This window comes from Opisthorchis viverrini (genome assembly GCF_000715545.1).
Source record: "Opisthorchis viverrini unplaced genomic scaffold opera_v5_281, whole genome shotgun sequence".
In the NCBI taxonomy this organism is placed as follows: Eukaryota; Metazoa; Platyhelminthes; class Trematoda; order Opisthorchiida; family Opisthorchiidae; genus Opisthorchis; species Opisthorchis viverrini.
Window position 1 is genome coordinate 441,071 of NW_008751935.1, and position 22,583 is coordinate 463,653.

At 40.9% G+C, this 22,583-nt stretch overlaps 1 protein-coding gene across 1 annotated transcript; it reads left to right on the forward strand.

Annotated features, from left to right (window-relative positions):
• Positions 1-625: 625 nt before the first annotated feature.
• On the forward strand, positions 626-8,380 carry T265_09447 (hypothetical protein; the record flags this gene model as incomplete). The annotated part of the gene is made up of 7 exons (XM_009175514.1): positions 626-841; positions 1,026-1,286; positions 1,375-1,498; positions 1,576-1,603; positions 1,715-1,867; positions 7,117-7,218; positions 8,040-8,380. 2 exons carry the CDS (start codon positions 710-712, stop codon positions 1,128-1,130), a joined length of 237 nt encoding a protein of 78 aa, XP_009173778.1.
• Positions 8,381-22,583: the final 14,203 nt, after the last annotated feature.

A 22,583-nucleotide genomic window follows, 5' to 3' on the forward strand; every position in this document is an offset into this window, starting at 1 on the left:
ACTGCATTTTCCATGTTTTGCTCTATCACGGCAAGCCAACGACAAAATGCTACAGGCGGTATGATTCTGAGTATTGCCCAGTGTGAACAATTATTTCAAAGATCGTAAAATCAATCAATTCAATTTTGTCCGTTATTTATCAAAAAATTAAGGTTTTATTGACGTCAGCTGATAGAGCAGTGCAAGACTGTTGGTGAAAAATAGACAGGAGGCGCAAAAAACAGTTGACAAAATTTAGGATCGCTAGGAGTCTTCAAGAGCGCGAGGATATTGCGGGGTGTTCGGAGGTGAGCGAATGAATTCGATAATCTTTTTATGTTTGCAGCTGAGTTCCACTGGATGATGATTATCTCAGCTTCCAATAACAGACGAGCTGCAATGGGATTTGAATGGCTATGTGAGACTTGACGCATCCACTGAACCGCTTGATTCACACCCAATATTCAACAGAGATGACGGAGTGCGGCAAAATGGCGGTGGTTAGGCATTTATCTCATATGCCATTAGAACAAGACAGATCGTGCCTATTAGAAAGAATAATGCCTATTTCGGGTAACCTTGCTTGACAGGAGGACTAAATCAACCTTTCTCTCATGCACAAGCTTGTCTTCGTTCACGCGTATGACTCACTCATCACTGCACTCTGCTGGTGCGCAGTGTATATAAGTATATAATGCAGCCTTAAGTGGAAAGATTGGCGAACGAAAGAATGATTCAACCCTTGTTTTTCACGATTCTGTCACTAGCTGTGCGATCTTATGCACAAATTGAAGGAATTTCGTGTCTGCAACAAATCAGTGGCCAACCACCGACAATATGGGAGAATTGTGAGTATTGCTTGGTAAGTTCGTTTCATCTCAATGCCATTTGTATCACTCTTGAACGAATTATATTTGTGTTTATCATATTTACTTCAGTTTTACCTCTCAGGACCAGAGGTACGCAGTTGTTCATTTTTTGGATGTCTCGAAACTGCAGACAAGAAATGCTGCGACACCTCATTTTGCAACATAAATCAAACAAAGGGTATGTTGCCTCTTCTTGAAATGATATGGAATCCTTGTGTACCGCGTAGCCGAGGAATTCAGCAAAAACAAGTGGCGGTGAGTGTCCACTTTCTAATACTATAAGAATAATTGCCCAAACATTTCTAACGTTTACCGTTTTGAAATTACAGATGTAAGTCTTTGGAAATTTGAAGCATTTTTCATAAAGCTTACAGATGTTACGATGGTGACGACAGAAGTCATGTACTTAACCCACAAGACGATTGCAGATACTGCAAGGTACTACCAGAAGCGGTTTTGATTTCACGTTATAGCTATCTAATCTCTTGTATCTTGTTCTTGACATTAGGCTTTTTGTTCTTATTAGGTTATAAAAGACAAGTTCGGCTTCGGACTCGACCAATACACATGCAGGAGAAAGAACTGCCAGGAAGACACTGACAAAGAAGTATGCTGCGATGGTGACCTATGCAACTTTTCCTTTCCTTATGGTAAGTTACATTTACAAAATGAGTTTCTAGCCTTTCAATTATTTCATAATGAAACATTCATGGTTATATTTTTTCAGCCGAGGTCAACCGCGTAGATATTGTTAGGTACGTAGAGAATCTGCTCTTCATGCATGCTGTTCCTTAGTTCACATTGCCATCATTAGCATCCTCATTAGTACTACCAACGTCATTATGTGGTTTTTCTTCGAATTCTAGCGAAGAAGAGGCAAACGAGTTCATCCACTCATTTTATACAACAACAACTAAAGAAACTACAACTACAACTCCATCTACGACCCCAACGACACAAAGTACAACAAGAACCACAGAAATCAATAAAACGGAACATGCTACCCAGGCAATGGTGAGGTAAGCTATGCAAATGGGGACCGTCTCGAATTTTGAGAATGGAGACACGTTTTTAGGGCGTTTGTCACAGACAAGTGCATTCAGCTTATGGTAAACTTTGACTGCCATAATAATAATTGGTGATGACGATTACGTATTCAAAAAACGAGTACAAGAGTGACAATCGTAATCTAAAACATTGCTGATGACAAGTCGCGATATATTTATTCAGTTTTTCGTATGATCTTATTGAACAAAATTAAATAAATACAGTGGAAATGCTTTAAGAAACACCTGAAATTGGTCACACACTGAAACGATCTACAGATTTTTTTATCCGACCCAAAACTGGCTCGACGAAATGTTCGTCTACGATTGATTTTTTAAGACTTATCCACACATCACTCACTATACTCTATAGAAACTCAAGTAAAAAGCCGAATAACTAAACCGTGATTTGTTGCTCAGATGTCTAGGTCGATGTATTCAATATGTAGCCTTTGCCCAAGTTTATTCAATGAAATTGAAGTTAATGAACGTTGAACGCTAGGGAACGGGTCACCGGAATTTTAGCTTAAATTTGTAACACAATATCACTGGACCAACATGTCTTTACAAAGCAACCACACGAAGCTAACCATAAATACTCATTTGTCAACGCATCTGGGTGCAATTGGACACTATATATCAAAATTGGGGAAACATATAGAATTTTTTAGACCTGGAATAAGATGTGTGACCAGGAACTAGAAAGTGAGCTCTGGGTTTTACAACCAAGCAATCTGTGTATCCTAAATACACCAGAAGCCTCATCAGTTTGGTCCTCGTTTGTGATCGTTGATGCATAGAATTTCCGTTTTAGAGCGTGCCTCAATTGCCTAACCTTTATATTTTTGGTTAATGCAAGCAATAATTACGACAACTAAATGAAACAAAACCCCAGAGGTCTATTGCGTTGTTGTCTATTCTAAAACAAAGCAGACCGCAGCGATTTTTGTGTTGCAGAAACCCATTTTCTCAAAAACGCATATTGTTGTTGCTTTGCCCTGATGCGGAGTGATATGAAAAACTTTGAAATTCCAAATTTTAGCACAACAGAAAAGGCTAATAACCCAAGACCAATGTATCAATGGGATTCAAGTATACAACCCCTCCAGAATTCTTGACTCCACGAGTTTCGTAAGCGTAATTCCAGGCAACATGGCCCTGCTTTGATACTTGCCGTCTTGAGTGGAGTTGTAGCGTTACCTTGGAATTTTTTTTCATTATTCGTCGACCTTTTCAACAACATCACGTTCAAATCAATCCATATTTTGTACGCTGGTGCCAAAAAATAAACACTAAGAATTTCCTGTTTTAGTACGTTAGAAGTTCTCGACAACCATTCCGCCAAGGTACCTCCGCCCAAAAATATCATGAGCAGATTAAAGTTCTAGACAAACAAACTAAAACAAAATTGGTAAAAATTGTTGTAAAAATTGACAATTTAAAAACATTCTTAAATAATAAGGTTTGATCCAAAAGCTCAGTTATTCATTCAGCGAAAACTACGCAAAATGCAAGAAAGTTGTAAAAGGCTCGATAGAAAAGAAGCCTGCGAAAATCAACAGAGAATTTTGATCAGTAAAATTTGATAAGCAAATCGTGAAGTTAATCTGTTATGACCAGAAAGCAGACTGTGCAGTGGCACATTGAGAACGCATTTAGCACGCCATTCCAGAGCGATAAAGGCAAAAGGTTGGATGAGGGGATTTCATGCGCACAACTTCCACCAAATCACATCAAATCGGTGTCAAATGTTCACGTACACGATTGAGCAAATCCGATCTGATTGGATGGTAGTTTTGTTGAGAAGCTGTAGATCACATGTCCAACTCGACCAACAATTTCATCCTAAATTTCGGCAAAGGGCAAGCGTCGTTTCGTAATAACAAACAAACTGCAAGCACTTTCAGCAGGCCAGATATGAACTTCACAAAGGAATTTCACATTTTACTCCATGTAACTCTACCGGACATATTGAATTAGGATTTTCTGGCAGCGGCGTGTTTTTACTTAACACTGATCGATCGTTGCTTTACCGAGCCATATTGCATGAGTTCCAAAGCCTGACCAAACGACATACAGAATTAGCTGTTTCGATTATTTTTGTTGCGTGCAACTGGTTAAATGAGTTATCGTACTGATTGGATTTCAACACTCCGGTCAAATATCTTTTGAATATCTGGTGAATGTAAGTTATTCCCTGTTGTAGACGAAGCTACCTCGTTCACCTTATTCTTTTTTGTTCTCATTACGAAGAGTCACCATTTTGAAATTTCACTTGTGGCACTGCCGAAGAAGGCAGCAACAGGACGAATTAGGTAGATGTGACTAGAATTTATGAAACCCCCGCACCAAATCTTTCGGAATCGGTACCATTTTGGCTGTAATAATGCTGCATTGCTTGTAGTCACGCTGTGTATAATTTTTCAGGTAGATGCATCTGATTCTAGTCTAAACAAATCGAGCATTGCCATTTTGAATTTATAATATTTCAATCGAGAGTCACATCGGCGTTTGCGTCCCAACTGTGGGTGACATCAAAAGTGTGCTTAGTTACTAGACCAGTTGGTCTGCTCAACGGCCCAAGTAAATGAATCCGAACCCTCAGAGCTATGATTTGCGCAACCTAATCGACCATATGAAAACTGATGATTTTAACAATGCTTGCGTACTGATGGGTTTGTTGATGCTAATTTGTGTGAAACTAGTCACATATATTTGGTTAAGTGAAAAAGAGTGCACTTGAATTCGAGGTTAGTGAACTATGTAACATAAACTAGAGGCCAATGAGCCATGGTGAAATAAGTATTTTGATTATTTCTACAATAAAATGCTGGATTTATGCATTCATTTATCCAGCACCATGAGGGAAAACGCCAATGCGACGCAAGGAGAATCAGTGGCTTCAAACAAGTGAGCGTCACCGGGAAATTTCCAACGCCAACTCACTTCCATTAACTACAATAACCTCGTAGACAACCAGTGTGACAAAACCGCGATTGAACTGCTTAAGGAGTCTGGGAACTCATGCCTTATTACCATGTTGGAACGGTGTTGTTTACCACTGGAACCCCATCTTAAAACTGACTATTCTGAGTCCTAATCGGACAAGGCTCATTTGACATCCACAGCCGCACTCTATATCGGGTCTCCTGGTTCGGCAGTTTCAATATGTGTGAGTGCTCAAAACGGCATGTATGGCTCAGGATACTGCTTTGCGTAACCAAAATTTAGCCACTTTCATGTCCACACATTCATCCCGATCAACAGGCATACCTCGCAACCACTCGTGTCAAATCACCTCGCAGCCGAAGTGACCACTAAAATTACCAGTGAGCTAACACTGGGTGCAAAGAATTCTGGCATGCATCTAGCATTCATTTTCAACGAACCCCACGTAATCGATGTAAGCTGCTTTAGTAAAGAATTATGAATGTATACCTCTCTCTAAATTTGCCAAAAATTTATGTTGCTAGCCATGGAATGAAATGCAGTTAGCCAAATCTGATACACGATTGATTTAGTTTCCATGGAATGATCAATCCCGCGGTTGTGGGACACGAGTTAGGGTACAGTGAGTTTGTATTGGTTGAAATATCGCGATATAACATCAAGTGGACGCTCAAATATCTAGACGAATGGCTGATCGAGCAGCTTCAGTAGGTAAGCGGCGATGCCTTGAGATTCCGCCTCTCAAATTGTGAAATCAATCCTGAACATGCGAAAAAAACACACTACTTTCAGCCGCACTTGCTTGCATAAGACATTTCACATGGATCGCACTGTTTGCGGTAGATTAACGCGTATGAGAAACGTTTGTATGGGAATAGAACAGAAAGCAAGCTATCTCTTTTCAGTGACTAAATGCGTTTTGTCCAAGCACCCCCGTAAACTATGACAGTCGCTAAAACCGCACACCCGAGAATTAGTCACTTCGGTGCCACAGACGAAAGTGGCAGCAACACTCTTCAGGTTCCATATACATGTAGCAATGAGGCCATAAGTTACAAAACGTTTCCAAAATGCGAAGGTAAAAGCAGGCGCACTTAGAATTAAGTAGCTGTTTGTTTTGTTACTGGATGGTGAGATACCGAACGGTTGTAGATAATCCAACGAAGCTAGGTCGCAGCCGGCTACGTCACACTTCGAAAACTAGCATCAAATGGTGTTTGACCTCGGAGTCTTACCGATTAATCAATTAGTGTCAGAAGTTCAGTACCAAGCTTCATGGTTTTGGTTCTGGTGCAATGGCAGAGACCTCATCACAGATACAGAGTACAAAAACGAAAGGACTTGCCCGTTGTGAAAATCCTACACATTTTATCATTCTCGTGAATGGATATTTCCGTCTGGACCACCTATATGTTTTCGATTCGAATTCAATAAGCATCGTACAATTTTCCAGGTAGGTGTATCTGTTTCTAGTCTGAACAACACAAAATACGGACTCTCTTCCAATCAGGACACCTTCACGGAATTCGGCGTTAAGCGAGTGTGGCGTGTGTGGGCATCTTAACAATAATTATGCTTAGATTTTAGGCCAGTTGCTCCGCTCGACAGCCTGAGTAGCCAAACTTCGAAACCTCAGGACTTCTCGGAGCGGTGTGTTGCTACTGAGCATGTTCTAATTTTCCACTGATTGCTCGTTGCACATCCAAGAATTATCGCAAGAATTATAAACCCTGACGGAATGATAAACAGAGTAGACTGAAACGGTTATCGCAACACTGGCCAAAACTAACTGATCGGGAGAAATCCACAAGTTTCAACTGTAGTTACCTGATGATCACGCGTCCTGCTTGCGTGCAACTGGTTACGTGAGTTATCTCATTGATTGTATTTCAACAACAGTAGTGGATATCGGTGAAACCAAGTTATTCATTCTATTGTACAAGTCACCGCGTTCAAGACAATCTTTTATTTATTATCATATGGAAGCGACATACTTTTGAAATTTCAGCTGCAACACTGCCGAAAAAAGTAGCAACACGACTAGCCAAGTAACGGTGACTTAAATTTCTGATGGCCTTGCACTAAACCTACCGGACTTGGTACGGTTTTGGTCGCTTTGTTCGCTTTGTTGATAAACTGTCTGGCGCATAACGGGTCACACATAACATTTAGTTAACTGAAGACGAGTGTCGGGTAGGCGAATCTATGCCATGGTCAAATCAGTCTTTTGCTTGTTCCTACAATGAAGGACATTCATGAATTTCCTTTTACAGCACCGTCGGCGAAACTGGCAATAAGACGCAAGGAGAATCAGTGGCTTCAAACAACACGGGCTCAGGAATGTCGCCAAGTCCACCCGAGTCCGAAACTAACTAGTAAGTGAAATAATGGGTGGTGTTTATCTTATTGCGTAGATGTATTAGGTGAGGCATTTGTGAGAGTATTTTGAAAACCATTGAGCAGATGGGTGGCGTTCGCTCACACCTCGATTCTGCGAGCCACATGAGTGGTTGTTTAACCATGAGAGCCATCGATTTGTGGGGCAATATTGATAGTTCACGTCGGTTTTTGCGGGAACTGCACGAACTTCTTCAAACGTGCTATGCAATAGGCCAGATTTCGAAAGTACGCAGTGGGTTCTTTTTGTCCGATTGGGTGTTTTGGCAAATCAATTCATGGATTTAAGATGCTTAAATTAAGCTTCGACTGGGAATCTTCCAAACCCAACTCTCTTCCGCTAACGAAACTTATCTCACAGTCATCCAGTGGGACACAACCGCGGTTAAGTTGTACAAGGAGTCTGAGAACTCATGGCGTATTTCTATAATGGAACTGTGTTCTTCACTTCTGATGTCCCATTTTGAAACTGAGTCCTTATCGGTCGTTCCACATATGATATCCACATCCGCGTACTGTGTCGGATTTACAGGTTGTTTTTGTAGTTTCAATGTAGTTATCTGCATTAGTTTTGTCGCGTGTAACTCTTGATGTGAATTATTTTAATAATTTTTGTAAGTTTGTGCTTTGATATATCGTATGGATATTTAACGGCAAAAAGTATCGTCTGGAATATAACTGTCTGCCCTGTTCTTTTCAATCGTTTGGTCTCCCATCATGGGGCGTTATACATTTGTGTTTTTGCTCTTTGCACTGTAGAAGAAAATAGCAGCTCGACGAACCATCTCTTTTTTTCTAGAAACACTTCAGGTCTTCCAACTGGTCATTCGGAATCACCATCCATTTCCTAATTTATCCATCTAACAATTTATGCCATGCTGAGTATTCGGAATATTTTAGAAATTTTTTTCACAACTTTTTTCTCCCCTTTCACTTGGGGTAACTTCACATTTGGTTTTACGACCTTATGAATAATGACGTTGGGATTTGATCACTCACCCAATAACACATTGTTTCTTGCAGTACTTTTTGTGATCGTCATGTGATCGACATAACTTATATGCTGTAATTTTGTTACCCATTCGGTTTAAGCCGTGAAAGTTGCATAAACTTATCGAGAATAAAGTTATTCTTCTTTGAAATGTCTTCTTTGGCTCCAAACTGTGCCACAAATCATGTACCTCTGGTAAAGTACATCTGATCGCATTACATCGTCTGCACTCCGAAAACGCCATTTCCGCCACTTCTGTATTTGTACGGCAACGTTCTGAAGCATGATTGCATCGAGGTAATTTGTGCTCGAAAATGCGGTGATTGTAAGTGACACTTAGAACAACCATTAAAAGAATACTCTACATTATTGACCTCTGATCTGCCCAGTTGGTTTAGTAAGTGAACTCAATGGCCAAAATCGCCAGCGACGAAACAGTTCTCGGACTTATTCGACCGTATGGAAAATGACGATTAAACAACAGGGCGCGTGCTGATGAGATATTGTGTGTTTACTTATTACTATGTTGCGTAAAATTGGTGATATGAAGTAATTTCGTACTGAAACTGAACGCCTTTGAAAACATTTTGGATGCCATTTGGATGAAAAATAATGTTTCCTAGCAGTTGCCCGCCTTTTTAGCTTACAAAACAGAAAGGTGTTGAAATAGTGAGCACCAAAATTAATAAAAAAAACGCAATATTCATAGATTACCTCGCTGTCCATTGGAAGTGCCTTATTGCCAGACCCTGTTGGGATTAGTCGATTAGATGCCTAATTATCCCCAAAGTAACGGCACGATCTCTTCGTTCTTCGTCATATTTTGAACGTTGGCTCATTGATTTGGCGTTTTCAATCACACTGACGCTTCTGTCTGGCTCAAACCTTGATGACCCTTCTATTGGAACGGTGTCTTGTGGCATGTATAGTTTAGATTGTATCACCAAAAACACCATCGACGCAGCCCATGAGCCATTGACATACACGGAATACGTCTGCATGACAAAGGCTCTATTCAATTCGTGACTGCGGACTAAAATTCTCGCGCGAAGCGAGACCTATCGGCCACAAAACGACGACTCACCATTTTGTAAATTAGCTTGTTTGCAATGACGCTCATGGTCATACTACAAAAAACGAGTGAATACCCAACAGCCGTAAAGAAGCCTGCTTGAGGGCACCAGGACCGAGGCTCACAGAGGAAAGTACCATTGGGCAGTATGGGCAGATACGTCTACTGCTGAAAAGAATAAAGCTCATCTGGAAGGCAAGTCTCCCAAAATGGTTGAGAACCGAGGCGAAATATAGCAACTTATGGAAACGGCCTGTATCAAAATACATGGCATCAAAATAAATGGCGCTTTTTGCCCAGAGTATTCAGCTTAAGCTTTTCAATTAGGCAAAGCGGATAATCAATCGAAGTGAAGGACCATGGAAAATTCATTCAGGCAAATTTATTACTTACAGCGGGATTTCCAGCTATGACTTGGACTTCTGTAATTGGAATGATTTGGCCCAATGAGACAGAGATTTGGAGGGAACAGATGCGTTTTCTTGGCTGACATCCGGCGTCACATTATCTTTTTCTACAGTACCGTCATTCTTACATTACCATCTTTGGTCATCTTTACGGAATTCTTCGATGTACTGTGGGAAGGGATGACTGATTAAGAAGGACCTAATCGGTATCCAAGATTTCCAAGTTAACGTTTTGGGTTATGTGGCTCATTTGAGAAACAAAAATTCAAAAATTGAAAGATTGATTAATTGAAAAATTTCCGTCAACACATTTTTTCTTATCCCAATTGTTGTTTCGATCTCCTTCATTTATTGTATCTTCTACCGCGCTCTTACTCCATAGTCCCTACATGCGTACTGCGATTCAGATAAGAATATGAGGTACCCGAGTGACTTCAGGGGGTTTTTAAATCAGAAAATTAATTCTTTATATTCTCATCCGCTAGATAACCGAATGATGTTAGCTCCAGTTATTTCATGGTATAGATTTTCGAAAAAAACAGTATGAAGGAGACAACAAGTTTATACAAATAAACGCAATAACTTCTTGGCTTTTAGATTGAATACATTAATTGCGAATGCGCGACGTTTCTGTTTATGGATGGTGATTCTTGCGGCATTGTGAGTGTCCGCTATACTTCCTGTGAGAATGTGGCTTCTTGGTTGTGTGTCATGTCTTGGAGTGGACACATTGCTCAGCATTCCAATTCAACCAGTGGAGGCGAGAATAGAACAGCCATTCACTTTGACGTATATGTGTGTTTCAATGACGTATCGTTTTTGGGATTACGCCAGACTGCTGTTTTCCTAGGAGACCCTAATGTGCTGTCGGATTTTCGTGCGTAACTCAGCCTAATTCTACTTTGTTGTAGAATCCCTATGAAGTTGATAGGTTTGTCGCGCTAAACCTAAACAAGGCGCTTAAAAAGAACGATTGGAAATTTGATCGAAGAGAGACTTTAGCAGCCGCTGCAGGTTGTTGGCTATAAGAGCCGGAAGGTGCTACCGACAACAAAATATCTAGTGAAATTTATCGTAGCTAGTTTTGGTTGTTTTTCAAGCAGGAATTATTCTGTCTCATCTAGCTAGTGGCAAGTTGTTTAGTTTGCGCTCATTGGAACGTCACTAACACTGGTAATACATTTGTACCTGGCGTTCGGTCAATCGGTTCTCGCTGCACTTGGAAGGAATAGATACAAGGCGCTAAAAAGAACGATTGGAAATTTGATCGAAGAGAGACTTTAGCAGCCGCTGCAGGTTGTTGGCTATAAGAGCCGGAAGGTGCTACCGACAACAAAATATCTAGTGAAATTTATCGTAGCTAGTTTTGGTTGTTTTTCAAGCAGGAATTATTCTGTCTCATCTAGCTAGTGGCAAGTTGTTTAGTTTGCGCTCATTGGAACGTCACTAACACTGGTAATACATTTGTACCTGGCGTTCGGTCAATCGGTTCTCGCTGCACTTGGAAGGAATAGATTTTCCTGCCAATCTACAAAACTGGTGACTGGTTATCGCTCGGTCTACTAGACTAACTAGGGTACCACAAAAAGTGATTTGTTGAACTTAAAAATGGGCCAACTTAAATCACCTCATCACACATAACTGGATATCCACAGTGCAGCACAATTCTTTCCAATCTGTCCTTGCGTGACAAGCCTGCTCGCACTTATGGACAGCTCAACTCAATATAAAAACAAAGGGCCTATAGAATGGCAAATTTATTTACATTTCAAATGAACATAAGGTACACCGTATCTTAATCAGCACCAAACTTTATCCAAGTTTCTAAAAACCCCGTCTTGGAAACACGTCTGTTTATGATATACATCAGTGACCTTCCAGATATTCTTTGAAGTCATTGTTTACATTTGTTAGAGAATTTTAACCCAAAAGTGTCAACGCCACGACCTTCCAAAAGCATGCCGACGCCGCAGTGTGGTAGTCGCCGGATCATCATCGTCCCCTAAAGACAAAAATTGCGTCCAGGTCTCACTCGGACGCGACTTATTGGGGGCCCATATCGTGTAATATCAGATTAAACCAGGATACACTGGAACGTAGGTACCGAAATTGCTTAAGGTATCTATTTCTCTTCAATCACCATCCTCGTTGCATAATTGTAAAATCGACCCAAACGCATTAGCCGGAAGATAAGGAGCACCTTCGCGGTATTATTTTCCTAGAATTTAGGGTAACTAATGGCATCTATGTCAGATGCTTTCTTGAATAGGTCAAACAACTTTTCTACGTGGGACAAAATAAACACGTATCGCTCATTGAGCCGGTCCCGAAAGCTGCTAAGGAGATGGTTGCCGGGCTGAAATTCATTGATTAAGAAACGGGACTAGATTTGCTTGACCTATTTCTCTGAAGTAGCGTTAATTTCTAGGGGACGCAAAGCTTAAATAGGCACTTTTTGAGCAACGTTCCGACGGCAGATGTTTTCGCTGCTGACTCAACTAAACAACAGTAGATATATGGTTGGGATTTTCAGGCTTGGAAAGTACAATTTAACACTAAGAACTGCATGACGTCCTATGCATTCAAAGTAGTGCTAGTCTATTCCTGACTACTCTGGATATACGATTTCGTAAGCAGACAAACCTCCGGAAAACTGACCTTCAGCAATGCGGTAAACATGGGACGACAGCTACTGGCTAATATGCCAGGATTTCCGGTAGAGTGAGGAACAAATGCAGTAGCCACTTAACGCACACCGATGTGAACAACCCACCGATGCTGATTGTGAGAACAATATGGCCGCATCCCCGCCCAGGAATTTCTTGAAATAATACAGAATTTTGACTCAAAAGCAGAAGTTCATGGAACACTGTTGAACAATTAGGGAGTTGTGTGTCTGTTCTTGAAGCTTTGTCTGAGTAGTCCAGCATTTTCGGTTTTGAAGATTGCCTAAGAAAAATAGTTTACATCGTTGTTTCAGCCAGATTGGAATGGATTGGGGTCAAATAAATACGAAAGGTTCTCCGTGGAGGTGCGGGACTGGATGGAGCTGTTTCATTAGGTAGCACTGATATTACTGTTTATGCACAGCACATTTAACATTTGTAAAAAAAAGAAAGAAAACAAATAATTCACTGTTTATGTTTGAAGATAATGATGTCACTTGCTGTTCAGTTAAAATAGTTGGATTTGAACTCACCCCAGGCCGTCCATCGGAAGACGCCATGATGCTGGTCGTAGTTTTTATAGCAAAGTTTTTCAACCTTATAGTAGGTTGATTTTGGTTGCGGAAATGTTTAACGGTGACATCTAAAGATTACAGGGCGACGGTCTCTAGAGGTCGGCGATAATTCAGCGAGGTAATACTTTGAGAAAGAAAACAAATATCACCCAGGCCTGTTGGAATCTTTATGGGTTTTGAATAGCCCAACATAGTAGCATATACCTTCAAAAATCCTGGAGGCTACGCTACTCACCTTTAGAGTCTTGCATTTGAGCGGTTTCTTTGAGTGGCTGGTGTGATAATCACATTCTAAATGACGACGGACCTTGCCCATTACTGCAGCTCTCTATCCCTGACATTTGATGAACAACTTCCCTGTCGGATCACCAGTGATCGGTTAGTTATGGTCTCATGATTACCATTCAGATCACGCTTATCGGAATGCGGATTCCCTATGGTAAACCTATGCCGCCATGTAGCAAAGTAAACAGCAATCTATGGTAATTTGACAGTGACCAGTCGGATATTTGTGAAAAGAATGAAATAAACCTCAGCCGGGACGGTAACCTTTGTTAAAGGCCGAGAATCTGTGGAAACCTGCTTCGTCGACGTTGAGAGTAGTCGGAGGTGCACATTTTACGAATTTATTTGCAGGCAAGTGAGCACTTTTCTGGTTGCCAATTGAAGATTAGACTATTTGATAACAAAAAGCCAATATATAAGGGTTTCAAAATCTTATGTTAAAATCAGAACATATACCATACACTATGATAACCGCTCCAAAATTTCCGGGTGCGTTTCCTCTGAGAAGTTATCGCTTGCTATTCTAGTCAGAACGTGCCCACCTAGAGGAGTGAATCACTCTATTTGTGTACGGTGAGTAATGACTTGAAAGAAGCCTATGCATGATTTTCAGACAGTTTGCTTGTTTGAGGTACCACGATCGACTAGAATTGCGTCGTTTGGGTGGACCATCAGGTGTGTAGTCTTTTAACTGCCTCACCTGTCAGGCTGTCAACTGCCTTGTGGTGATCAATATTTTTCTTTGCACCTAAAGTGGTTAGCAGATAAGACTGTCTGTAGACTCTTTTGAGCAATATACCTGGTTTCGGATATATCACATGCTACATTTTCGCACAAACCTGTTTGAAGTGAGTCACCCATCTGCCAGTATGAAGTGTGCGAAATAATGAAATCTTGTGCTTGGAGCTGAACGGTTTGATAGGATTGGCAAAAATCACGGATCGATAACCGAAAAGGGTACGTCCGTATTTGACGATTAGATGCCAGTCAATGATAACATGATAGCAAGATGTGGGCTCGGTACGCAGTATTATTGTTGACTGCTGTGTCCGTATAATAACGTTGGATTAATGCGCTGGCCGTACAGACGCATTTTCAACCCTGTCCGATGGATTAAGATCCACGGTATCAAAATCTGCTAGTGCAGCGCACCAGCGTGTGTTTTCCTAATAGATTTAATAGTTCGGCAACTTCGAGAAAGTAGATGATTCTTCCGGATCATTAGGACAGGTAAAAAACTGTTGATCCTTAGTCAGCAGTAGTCGTGAATTATCAAGATGTGGCAGGCAAACACACTCACATTGATTAGGTCACGAGAAGCTGACGTAAGACCATTCATTTTCCCATATAGGAGAACACGGAAAGTCTTGGTGTTATACTGGCACCAGTGGATCCTTGCGGTGTGATTCGCTTGGTATTGTGCGTCGCGACCGCTGCAACTAAATCATTATTTTTGTATTTCTGTGTCTCTGATGTCTCCAAAACACCGCGCCGAAATGTCTGAAGCGCTTCATCTCTAACTCTTAGGTACACTGGATGGCAAGCAAACGTCCGAGTGGTTATATTCCATGGGAAACGCCTGTACTTCCTATAATGTAAGACCGCTCACATCGCAGGCATGCACCGGCCAAATCGTGGGTCGGCATGGACCTAGGATTGTTCATTTCGTGACTTGACACCAACGCAAGAAACTCTCGATCAGCCAACCCCACGGTGGAATATACTATGCAAAGGAACGTAAAAAGGTGAAAACGCGCATTATTTTTACCGTACTAATAAATAAGGCACACATTTGACGAGAAAGCCGATGTTTTACTGCCGGACTTCCATGTCACTTGATTTTAATAAGGCCGCGTAATGGAAACACGAAGGGATGAAAAAGAGGGGATTTATGGCTAGCCTACAACAAGCATCCGAGCTGCTTGCGCATCCAGCACTTAGACAGACGATTTTGAGAGAAAGGGACAGAGGTTAAACGCGATCTCTTCCATTCTGTCCAGAAAATTAGGTAAAGGGTCACACGGACCCATCCTAGAGGACGAATGGAACCAAGTGCGCCCGTTTTACACGTCCTGCTTCATTTGTGTTCGCCTTTTTGAATCTTGTCCTTTCAAAACGAAGTTTCAACCACTCAGAATGAGGCCAGAAGAAAGTTCTGGCATACCAGTTGCATGGCCAAGCTAATTTGTCTCGAAATGCTGGATGACATCCTTGAGTGAAACACTGTCTACCTCACAAGACCCCCGTTATCTGATCACATCGTTCCAAATTCGCCCTTTTAAGGCAAACTCAACAATATTATTGCTTTCCGGTAAAGCATTACAACACCTGCTGCAGTGTGGTAAACGTTCGATTTGAGAACAGTTAAAGCCTTTTAGGTGACAGGATGCGTAAATCACTTCTGGCATTCATGCTTTCCCGTCACCTGTCAGGCTAATGTACGATATACAGGTCTTCAAAACCTTTTTGAATTATCAGCATTATGCTCGAAGATATCATCATATCATCCGGCTACTTCCTTAAATGTATGCTTCCTATTTCAGGATTCACCAGATATGACGACCAAAGGAAAACGGAATGTGATCCGGTGTGCGGCGACTACCAAATTTGTTTTCCTTTGCGTTCACACTTCATAAAGCAAATACCGACTGAGTAGTTAGAAGAGTGGAATTGCGGATTTCGAATAGCCGCACTGTGCTTCGTGCCTTGATATATGATAAACGTACCCAACTGGTTATCTGGAGGACATAATGCGAATTACCTGATATTTACGACCGCTTTTTGTTATCATTTACTAAAAATATGGATTTTGTAATTGGTCAACGAGTAGTCCATTATTCATGAAATACCAGTGAAACAAAGAAAGCCCCCGCTGTGAAGTTATTTACCAACTGGTCGGTCACAGACCATTGAACAGGGAAGCAAAACTCTAATTTGCATCTTATTTACAATAACTGGACACCCATCTTCTCCCGAACGCGTCTTCTTGAACGTTCCCGGGGATCCATTGACTCCAATGACTCGTCGGTCAAATCGGGGATCCATTGACTCCAATCACTCCTCGGTCAAATCCAAGCAAATGTTACAAAGTGGCTCTAAGAATTCGCAAGACATCTCTCCTTTTCAAAAGACGCAAAGTGAAATTTTACGAACAACACATACTACTCATGTACCTCCCCGTCAGTAGTATCACCGTTACACCAGCATCATAAATTACTGGGTACAGACATTTTATTGAGCCGAAAATTCGCAGGTCAAAGTCTTGTGTAATAGCAGCGGTGGAGAACTTAATTCACGCAACTCATTTTGTGTAATCGTCTAGTTTATTAGACTGTCCATATTTTCTATATTCCGCAAGGTAACCAACTCTTTGAAGGCTGATATGTGAAATTATTTATTCTAAGCAAGAATAAAACTCCTAAGCCCTACATTCCAAATCACAGTATGGCCGGATCGAGCACCATCATTACCAGCGTCATAATAGAATTTGAAACAGTCCTGACACACACCGTGCAAACCCCACTAAGTCGGTGTCTTCTGCTTGGATAAGTTATCACAAAAATATACCTTCCTTTTACCTTGTTGACGCCAGAATTAATTACGCTCAATCTAGATAAAAAACATCGCTTTGCCGGTCATGGCTTCATTCAACCAGCGGTGCCGGTTACAAGCAACGAAGATCCGAACTTGTTTTTTAAAAAATTCTACAGCTACATAGGGGAAAAGCGCAACTGAGCTAATAATGGGTAGCACAGTGTGATTCGTTGAGGTGAGTAAAGTTATCGTTTTGCTCATTGCGTTTTCGTTCGATTTCAGACGGTAGTCATGCTTGAAATTGATTGTCCTGTCGAAAGGTCGGTCCAAATCTAACGGAAAACATTGCCCTAACTGAAACTCCAGGCATGAAAGGTGTCGATTCCCATCTAATTCTTGATTAAAACCTAAGTGCATTGTAAGAAAGTTTAAAAACTGATACGACACAAAAGAGAGTTTATTTTCTACCGGTGATTGCGACAGCGATAATGCTGAAGTACAGCTAGCCACAAGCCAGATGGACCAAAGTGTCTAAAATTTTACTAGCGCGTAAAATGAAACCTCGCAATCTAGCCTAACCACTTGATTCATTTAGCGCGAAACGTGTGCGAGATCCTCGGGCCATAGACTAAGAAGTGCTAGTGGTTAGGTCGTCTTACTAAATTTGTCACAACGCTTAATAACCTGTTTGTTGCGATTTCGGGGAGCGCCGGCAGAGTGTGAAACCCCGAAACTCATCGATCCCCAGACAAAGAACCCACTAGATTCAGTTCAAGTGCTGTTCAAGCACTGGAAACGTAAGCGAAAACCCAATCAGCCGAGGAAAATCATTTTTGTGTCCAACTGCGTGCTCTGAGAATATGCCATGTTCCGCTATTTCTTGCGTATAACAGTTCACGTGAGTTACCTTTTGATTGAAATTTAGTGGTTTGTGAATTGATCTAATGCAAATCCGATCAAAATCAACCATCAATCTTCAGGAGCCTAGCAAATAGTACCCGTTATTAGTTTATTTTGAGCACGGAATGTTTGCACCTTTGAACTTTTAATTTTAGCAGAATGATGGTCTTGAAATTAGCTTGCGTCGACGGGATGTGAGGTTTCACCATCATTTTGTGATGTGGAACTGACCACATGTATTATTCTACTATCTGAAACTTAATGCGAGTTTGCTGGAAGAAATTACTCTCCCCTCTGGTCGATCCATCAGGTTTATGTCGGTGCTTTTTATGCTTGCCACCGAACGCTGTAGTGTTGAATTTGTACTTTTGGTATTCCTGAAGAAAGAAACAATACTAATGAGGAATTGTCAGAGGTTTGAAACAATACGGGCAAAATATCTCTACAAAGTCCACCCAAATTTAGAGCAAATAAAACTCAGATTTTCTCAAGCAGTCTTTTTCTCATCCCGATCAAGTGCAACTTTAAACACTCGAGTTAACGTTTCAGTGCCTTGATGCTGGCGAAAGACGACAGACTTAAAGGATTCCAAGCACAAATATTCCACGAAAATGCATCGAATCAGCCTTCATTAAGCAGGTAAAGAACCAAGCAGACGGACCTTGCAGCAAAGTTTGCCATTTTAGTGTGCTGTTTGGTGCTTGATACTGAATCCGTCCCACCATTTTATCATACGCATTTTGCTGGGTTTTGATTTTTGCAGGCCGAATCTCAACAGTACGTCAGCAATACAAACATATTCCTGGCAGGTTTTCATCAAATGTTCTCGTCTTTAGTTTTGGCAAGATGTATTTTTCACCATCGTCGTAACATGGGAGCAAAATTATTTCAATTAACAGGTGCCTTGTTAGCTATCTTTTGATGAAACGAGCGGCTTTGTTGGCCACAAATTACCACATTATCACACACGCTAAGGGAAAATTGTCTTTTGGAAAGTGGCATCCCTTAACAATTTATAAAAATATTCTTGGTATTCCTTTATAGACCTTTTTTTGTTTTCTTAGATTAAAGCATTTCATTTATTGCCAGAAGAAAAGGAACGATCAGCGTGCACCACAGGTTTATTGAAAAGTTCCCGATTCGGTAGATATGTTTGCGAATCTCAGGGAGTATACATAACACACCAACGTGCCACAGCGACATAAAACCAAACATGTATGATAGTCTGTGAGAGCCTGTGAGATCAAGTTGATCTCCAGACATCAATTTGGTCTTTACTTCAAGTGAATGAGTCAGTTCCACCCGCCAAAGTTTTGGAAAAAACATAACAAGAATCGTTAACCTAATTTAACCGTTTTTAACTGGTTCAAATAAAGCAAGCGCAACGTGAGGTCCAATGTCATATTATTGCACACTAGATAAGTCAAGACCAGTCACTAACCCTTTATTAATTAAATAAGTTCGGTGTCACTCGTTTCGAGCAAAGGTCATGTGTACGTCGACCGGCCAGCTTTCAGAATTTCAAACATCCACAGGGTGTGCCAACTGAATCCTCTGTGCTAGAATGACTAGTAGGCAGTAAATGAACATGTAAAAACGTTAGTAATACTGCAGTCAATTGCAGAACTATCCGTCTCAATGGGGAATCATAACGGTTCTGACATTAGGCTTGTGTATCGGACAAATGTGGTGTTAGCATAGAAACGGGACCATATAAAAGGAACACAAGTACCTATTATACGGCATAGTTACATCTGTCGGGTGTTTACGAACATCTTAAGGAATATATCTATCGTTTTTTCCTCTGATTGGTTACCTGGTGGATAGCCTGCACAACAACTTGGAGCCTAATCTACCTGTCCTTCGAACATTTCAGCAGAAATCATTTGCCGCATGAAATTGCAGCAATTGCAAGCCGTTGTGTCAGACCAGGTTTTTGGTTTCCATTTGACAAAGATTGGCTCAAGTGATGAACATACACTAGCGAATATACACTCATCTGCTAACTAATTTGTTTTTTTTTCGAGAGACTCACCTGGAATCCAGCTGAATCTCTCGTTTGTGATGTTCTCATGCAACTGAATGTGCCGCACCATAAGGCGGCCTGGTACAGCACATTAAGTTGCCTGAGAACATCACAAACGAGGGATTCAGCTGAGTTCCAGGTGAGTCTCTCGAAAAAACCAAATTATTTTGCAAATGAGTGTATATTCGCTAATTTCGTGCAATTTAGTTTCAAGTAGGACATAAGGTTGACGGAAACCCGGGGACTGCGCCTACCTAATGAGCCTCAAAAAAGGGCGAAACAGGTCGTGGGATGTCGATGGATTTTCAGCAACCTTATGAGTAGCACATTACGACGAAAATACATGTTTGAACTCATCACAGGTTCAAGGCGTACTTACTCACACGTAGCAACAGTAAACAATGCGTGTTTAAAATACGCAATACACAAATTTATATCCGGATTTATGGCAAATATTTCACCTTTCCATTGATTTATGAGAGGGCGATTGCTGAAGTGAGAGCATGGATTTCGGCCACAACGAAACACACCAAAATAGCTGAAAACATCTTAAACTTCAAAATTCCTTCGATTGAAATTAGACAAATCTTTAAAACATTTTACTCCTTCCCAGTTACAATCATCTATGAACACGAGGCTCAGCACGGAATTCAGCGGATTTTGTACTGATGACATTTTGCATGAAGCATCCTCATTTTTTACTTTTGGGTGCGTTTCGGCTGAGCAGTAGAGTACTGCTTGGTTTAGTTCGCCATTGTGTTTCCGCAAACCAATTATAATGAAGGCTTTTTGTGTATGGTTCAACATTTGGGAGAATGTGCAGACACTGTACAGTATTTTTAATTAGCTTAACGTGTGATAGCTCAAAATACGTGACTGATATGAAAACGCAAAGCTGCGGTGTTATTCCGCTTGCCATATTTGAAATATACTCCCCGAAAACTCAGCAGTTCCAAGATTTCAGAACATTCGTATGAATAAAGTAGAAATCGCACGCAGCACATGATTTTTCATGATACGGGTTTCAGGTCATTTCAGAACAGCACGAGGACAATACTAAACGTAATGTCGACCATCTCATCGTCGTCATCGTCACTTTCGTAGAAAAAAACTGTTTTGTGCAGAATACAGGTAGCACTCGATTTTTCGTCAGAGTACCCCTGGTGTACCAAACTGTCGTCCGTTGGACTACCGGTGCATGGGAATCCGTAAACTGCACCATCCATACGGAATTTTTGCGAAAACCATTTATTGGACACCATAATTGCAAGTCTGTTTGTATTGGTGAACAGTTTGAGGGGGACTTGAGGCTGGTTTTGATGTGAAGGTAATCTGTTTATAGAGGAGTTTATAGGCGAGTTCCCGCAATGAACAAGGTGGTTATGATGAGAATGTTCACTGCGTTGATATAATGATTTCTGGTTGAGGAGTATTGCCCACTTCACATTTCAAGATCCACTCATTATTACCGCTTACATGTCAAAGAACCCACTTATTGATCCAATCAGGATAGCAAACCCTCTCCACCACACCTACTGTTTACAATTTGTATATTATAGAATCTGGATATTATCACGGATGTTGTACTAATTAGTTTCTCATTCCAGCTCCCGGAAACACCGGGTTGATTCGCTACGCGAAAAGAAGACTTCTTGTGGTATTCTACAAACAGCGATTGCAGCCGATACCAATTCGTACAACAAATGTTCCTCTCTTGCACATCTCCAACAACAGAGTAAGTATGCGTCTATATTTAGGACACCGCGATTACCCTTATAATCAGATCACTTTTATTCGTCCAGTTATTTGTAGCAAAACGCAAACAAGGGATTCACTGGTAGAATTAACCACATTTGTAAATGAATGCAGTTAGCTACTCGTGGTTCCCTCATGTGAAACAAAACTAAATTGAGTGCGAACTATGGTGCTATCAGTTTCCGGTTTCCTGAACGCTGGTTCCACTCCAAACCAGTGACACGGGCTTCAGTGCGCTCAGGAGTGTGAACGTGTCGACCAAAAATATTTCTAGCAAGAGAACGCTTTGAACAGGCTTGAATTCAGACAAGATGGCATCTGGTTCTGATTGTTTTATCTCTCCCAAGCCGAATACACAAGACTGTACACGAGTTCAATGAATGATTGGTCAGATAACCCCGATATTTAACACTAGTCCACACCAGTAAATTTATTGTTGACTCAGACCCTGTTTGGGTAATATAGAATCAACTGTACGTTGGCCTGAAATAGTGCTCTCTTAATTTGCCATTATTTTCAATCATTATCCTGATTGAGAGTCAACCAGAGATACTTTCTAGTTCGAATCAATCACGCCGAAAATTAGGACAGGCCTTTCCGAAGTACCGCAAACTTATTAATTTTTTTGAAAACAGCCATGCACTACATAGTCACATCGTTGATCTATTTTGGCAAATAATTTAATCGCTTTTTTCATTTTTTTAGGATTTTGATTAGCATTTACTAAATGTCAAAATGCACTTTCGTTCGTAATCCTGTATGAAAATACTCTTTAGTGAAGGTGAGTTCACGAGTGTTTGATTAGCTCCGAACAACGGACACTCTTGGAATTTCGCAGACTTGGACTTAACAGAAAACAACACCTTACGATTACCCAAAGTCATGTTGCGAAAAAATAAGCTGGCACTAAACACGATTGTGTGTTATGGAAAGAAAATCGGGTTCACTTGACCAGAAAATTTTCTCAAATTTCTCACTAGAAACGAGATTTTCAAATGGTAGTTTAGGACGTCATCATTTGTTGACCGTGAAGATCTTTGGTTGACTACGCTAAATTATATATTGCCTAGATCAGGGCACCGTGAGATTATTTGAACGCGCAAACGACAATAAACTTCAAAAGTTAAGGCAT